This window comes from Brachionichthys hirsutus, chromosome 6, assembly GCF_040956055.1.
Source record: "Brachionichthys hirsutus isolate HB-005 chromosome 6, CSIRO-AGI_Bhir_v1, whole genome shotgun sequence".
Lineage (NCBI taxonomy): Eukaryota > Metazoa > Chordata > Actinopteri > Lophiiformes > Brachionichthyidae > Brachionichthys > Brachionichthys hirsutus.
Window position 1 is genome coordinate 759,013 of NC_090902.1, and position 5,172 is coordinate 764,184.

Below are 5,172 nucleotides of genomic sequence, written 5' to 3' on the forward strand. Positions count from 1 at the left end.
TGCTCTGAATGGAGTCGGAGCCGATTAGAGCCGCTGCTGGTCCGATGCCAGGAGCTATTTATTCTCATGGTTGTGGGACTGGACTGTGACCCGCCCACAGCTGATAGACCCTTCATCTCTGATTGGACCTCAGGTTCACCATCTGGAAGCATGTTCCTATCTCTGATTGGACCTCAGGTTCATCCGACGGATCGGTTCAGCCCCGTGTTTGGTTCGGTCACATCTTTATACTCTGTTGGCTGCTGTCAGCAGCTTCTTCATCTTTTGCCTCTTCAGGGGGAGGCGGGTTGTTAGACCCCTGTAAGCCGGTGAAGGTGGGGCAAATGGGAAACCTCTGGAGCCAACGGGTCCGCCGGATCACATCCATCCCCAGAGGAAGATCATAGGAGGAGGAGTTCGACGAGGACTGCCTCCACTCAACTAAACCTCGCTCCTCTTTGGAACCTGGAGACACATTTTAACAAACGTTAATGGAGAAGCAGGAGTCCTTCATGTGGACTTGGGATTGCCCAGTTTTCTTATGAGGGGTAGTATTTATCTGCTGCTTGATCCAACTGTGTGTTTCAGTGTTACCTGGTATCGTGTTATCCAGACAGAAAGTCACAAAACCTCCAACAAACATCTCCATGGACAGAAGAACGGTCAGGAGCTGATCCAGTTCTACGACACCTGAATGCACAGAAGGAAGGCTCAGATGTGTTTACACCACAAGCGAAGCAAGTTGCGTAAACCCAGATGGTCTCGCTGTGACATGTCTTCCAGGTGACGGCTGATCTAGGTAGAAATGCACCTGTGTTGATAGAGTTGGGATTCTTGTCCATGTATGTCGGCAGGGTCAACCCGATGAAGATGGAAAACCCAAGAACAAAAAGATTTCTAGAAGAGTTCAAATCCACAAGTTGCAGGTTGGAAAGACCAACAGCTGTGATCATACCTGAGAAACACCAACACAGAGATGATTATAGCGTCGCCGACACACCTGCGTCGGTACGATGCTTACCAATGCTTGGGACTTACCAAACAAGGTACAGAACATTCCTCCAAGGACCGGATCTGGCAATGACGCAAACAGAGCCGTAAACTTTCCAATGACTCCCAACAGGATCATGATGCCTGCTCCATACTGCACCACCCTCCTGCTGCCCACCTGTCCACAAGGACAATGGTAAATGCCTCCCATAAGCCAATAACAAGCAACTAAATGGGTCTGTTTGGCGTCTACAAGGAGTAGTTCCCATTACATTTCTTAGAACCTGCAGGAACATGACGCCAAGGTCGACAAGTGGATGAGTTGTAGCGGTCCAGAGCAATTTAGAGAGGTTAAAGGTTAGTTGATGAATTTAGAGGATATTTTCAGAGGTCAGGGACTAGTTAAAGAGGTCAGGATCCAGTTGCAGAAGTTTGGGGCTAGTTGATGATGTTAGGGGATTGTTAAAACGGTCAGGGACTAGTTAAAGAGGTCAGGGGGTAGTAGTTAAAGAGATCAGGGGGTAGTAGTTAAAGCGGTCAGGGACTAGTTAAAGAGGTCAGGGGGTAGTAGTTAAAGAGGTCAGGGGGTAGTGTCAGCGATCCATGGCTATTAGCAGTGGTCCGGGAACATGTTGTAGCGATTTGGCAAAGAGTTTTAGAGGTCTCAGGCTGGTATGGAATTAATCACCTGTCAAAAGTAACTTTCAACCACACAACAACAAAGAAGAATTTGGGTTGGTGCTGCCTCAGCTACCTTGGTGATGCCCAGAACACCTATATTCAGACTGGAAGAGGTGGTGCCATTTCCTGTCCCTAAAAGGCCGCTAATGATGCAGGCAAGCCCCTCAATAAAGATTCCCCTGAAACAAACAATCAACAAAACATCAAACACTTGTGTGGGCAGATTCCTTCAGGTAAGATGACCTTACTTCCTCCTCACCTGTTGATGGCATGCTCCGGAGGAGGTGCAGCTCCAGACAGACGGGCACAAACGTAATAGTCACCAACTGACTCCACGATACCCACCAGGGTGGCGCTCAGCATCCCCAGCACCCCAGCAACCGTTACAACCGGCAATCCCCACTGGCCTACAGGTGACCAGAGGAAGCATGATTATCTTCACTCCATCGTCATCATCTATGACGTCACAGAAGGTTTAAACAAATTGCTATCTGATCGCCATATTCCCCAAAGGAAACTTCATACTTCAAAATGATGATGGCAAATATTATCTACGCTGCCAATGAAAACAGGCCTTAGAAACTGGACCTTGGGACAGCCCATTAGATGTCTTACAAGGGTAGGGGACTCTGAACCACGGTGCCAATGTTATGATGTCACCACGGGCATCAGTCCGGGCCTTGTATCCGTACCGACCGGGGTCATTTGGCAACACGTTGGTCAGGGTGAAAATGTAGCAAATGACCCAAACCAGCAACATAGCAAGGATGACCTGAGGAAGATTTGAGGAGGTGAAGAAGACCAACCAGCCACGAGGTAGCAACAAACGGTGCATCAATATTCAAAGCAGTCTGATTCTGTCCCATTTTGGTTCTTGGAACCTTCTACTGATCTGGTGTTGCCTGTTTGTGGTTCTCATTTACAGAAAACATTTTGAATATCTGAATCCTGGTGGAGGTCAATCCTTTCTCTCTGGAGTAGGTGGGAACAGGAAGTGATGTCTCTTTCAGGTACTGACCAAAGAGCACGATAAGAAAAATGCACCTGTGGAAATACAGCAAGCGAGAGAGAGAGGGTTTACCGTTTATTAGAAAAGACAGACGGAGGTCTGGAGAAGACGGGAGGAGAGACTCACAGTAGTGACAGCCCCCACTGAGACCCAGCTCTGTCCCCGGCTGTGGGGACCACAGAAAGGCCAACGAGGGACACTGTTGGGGCGATGGTGAGAGGCCCGATGTAGTCCAGCATCAAGCCTGGCAACCCACACAATCCAATCACAGTTTCCAGAAGAGTGGCCACGATGATGGACCCCTGGATCTGAAACGACAACGAACATATGGATCTCAGTGATGCTGCTGGTCCCACCTGGACCAGATCAAAGAAGCCCTACAATGCTAAGGATTCACCTCTCTCATGCGTGGTTGCCAAATGTGTGAAGTGTTGAGTGGGAGGCTCCAGTTCCCATAAATCTCCTCTGGAGGGGAACACAACGATTGCTCCGTCATGACCACAATGGTCCTGTTTAATGACCGAATGAACTCCCTGACCCCCCTCACCCTCGCTGGGACACCTCCAGCGGTCCAGGCCCAGGATGGCTTGTGCAGAAATGAGGAAAGACATTGCAGTAATCTGAAAGAGAGGAAGTCTGTAGACAAACACACATGAGTGCCATGCAACTCCCACGGACTCACCTGGTTCCCACGGACTCACCTGGTTCCCACGGACTCACCTGATTCCCACAGAGGTCTGGATGAGAGACGTGATTCCGACAGTGGTGGCGATGGTCCCGATCAGAACGCCGATGGTTTCCTGGTCTTGGCCGATGCACATGGCCTCAGCCAGAAGAAACGGTGCTGCTAAAAAGCTACTGGCACAAGTCAGGCAATGCTGAGAAGAGATTAGATCAAAGGACAGGAAATATTACATCGCATCTAATCCATGTCAACCTGAACCAAATCGAATCTGAGTCAGGTGAGTGTAATCACTCTAATCCAGTTTTACCTGTAGTCCCAGTAGCACGCACAAGTGCCACGGTGGGACGTCGTCAATCTTGTAAATCATGTCTGACTCTACTTCCTGCGCTCCTATTGGCCGTTTATTCTCCCTATCGCCTTCCAGTGGCAGGTGGTCCCGTGCTGGGATTTGGTCCCAGTCCACTTCCAAGGAATCATGTCTCTGATTGGACGAGGAAAACACCTGTTAAGACCTCAGACCGCTGAAGTCATCAATCAAACAAGGAGACAGACTTGTCTTAGCCCGTCTCTTCCTGAGCTCTGTAACGTACACGTTATCAGTTATTAACAGATCCGTTTTAGACCACTAGCATGTTGCCATGGTTCCGACGGATCGGCACAAGACCCAGTCAGAGTTTCACGTTGATGTTGGGCGTATCATTAACGTCCATTTTATAGACGTGCGCTTTACAATGATGCCTTTATTGCACTGAGGTTCACACAAGGCCGGTTGAACCGCTGGGACAAGGACAGACATCCGGCCCAGGTTTGAATATCTCCTGAGCCGGGAGGGTGTGGCCAACAGACAGGAAGTGAGGAAACATGACTCCACAATTTGATTTCCATTTACGAGCATACATGTGGATAGCGTTCAGAAAACCAAATAGCATAGAATCCAAGATGGAGGGTGGAATACCTCAGAATGACGTCATAGCAGGAAACGGCGAGAGCAAATCACAAAGTAAAACACTTTAAGTGTAGAAATCAGCTGTTGACGAACACAAGATGGACAAACAGGACAACACAGATGGAGGAGTCAGCTGACCTCAGCAGGGCTGGTGATGTCATAAAAATGTCATAAAAATGATCACATCATTTAATCACCCGTTCATCACCTGTCCTACAGTAGACTTGTCCTCCAGCCCACTCGTCCTCCTTTTCACCTGTCCTCCAGTACACTTCGCCTCAAATCCACCTGTCCTCGAGTCCACCTGTTCACCTGTCCTCCAGTCCATTTGTCCCACTGTCCTCCAGTAGATTTGTCCTCCTGTCCTCTAGCCCACTTGTCCTCCTTTTCACCTGTCCTCGAGTCCATTTGTCCCACTGTCCTCCAGCACACTTCTCCTCAAATCCACCTGTCCTCCTGTCCAGCAGGTCTTTCATGTTCTGCCATCGACATATTTTCCTGTTTAGTTTAACTGACTGCTCAAATAATCAATAAATGATCGGTTTACCTGTGTGTGGTCTGTCATAGCAACGGTCTGGCACCGTGGGCGATCGAGCACTGAATATAAAAGAGAGAGAGGTGGAAGTCCACGGAAACACACACACACGTGTGTCCTATAAAGTGGAAACACACACACACACACACACACGTAAAGAAGAAGACAAGTGAGGAGGAGGAGGAGGACCTCAACGAAGAAGATGGTGACTTTGGTTCTGTCGGTTTGGATTTGATCACATGACTTATTGATGAGCCGCTGATACAAGTGTTGGATCGATGAAGAGGAAGGTAAAACCACAGCGGAGAAACGTGATGAATGCGGAGGAGGAAGAGCGTCGACAGGAA

General features: G+C 48.9%; 1 protein-coding gene across 1 annotated transcript; it reads right to left on the reverse strand.

Moving 5' to 3' along the window:
- Positions 1-217: 217 nt before the first annotated feature.
- On the reverse strand, positions 218-4,766 carry LOC137895151 (solute carrier family 23 member 1-like). The gene is made up of 14 exons (XM_068740636.1): positions 4,683-4,766; positions 3,652-3,825; positions 3,380-3,537; positions 3,207-3,295; positions 3,057-3,124; positions 2,786-2,967; positions 2,574-2,694; positions 2,266-2,422; positions 1,910-2,057; positions 1,724-1,829; positions 1,018-1,147; positions 791-934; positions 574-669; positions 218-444 (listed from the first exon to the last, which is right to left on the reverse strand). Exons 1-14 carry the CDS (start codon positions 4,764-4,766, stop codon positions 218-220), a joined length of 1,884 nt encoding a protein of 627 aa, XP_068596737.1.
- Positions 4,767-5,172: the final 406 nt, after the last annotated feature.

Coding starts and splice junctions, on each gene's coding strand:
- LOC137895151 (XM_068740636.1), bottom strand. CDS start 4,766: ATGAAAGACCTGCTGGACAGGAGGACAGGTGGATTTGAGGAGAAGTGT. Junction 2,423..2,573: donor AGATATTCAAAATGTTTTCT/GTAAATGAGAAC, acceptor AATCTTCCTCAG/GTCATCCTTGCTATGTTGCT. Junction 935..1,017: donor AATGTTCTGTACCTTGTTTG/GTAAGTCCCAAG, acceptor GGTGTTTCTCAG/GTATGATCACAGCTGTTGGT.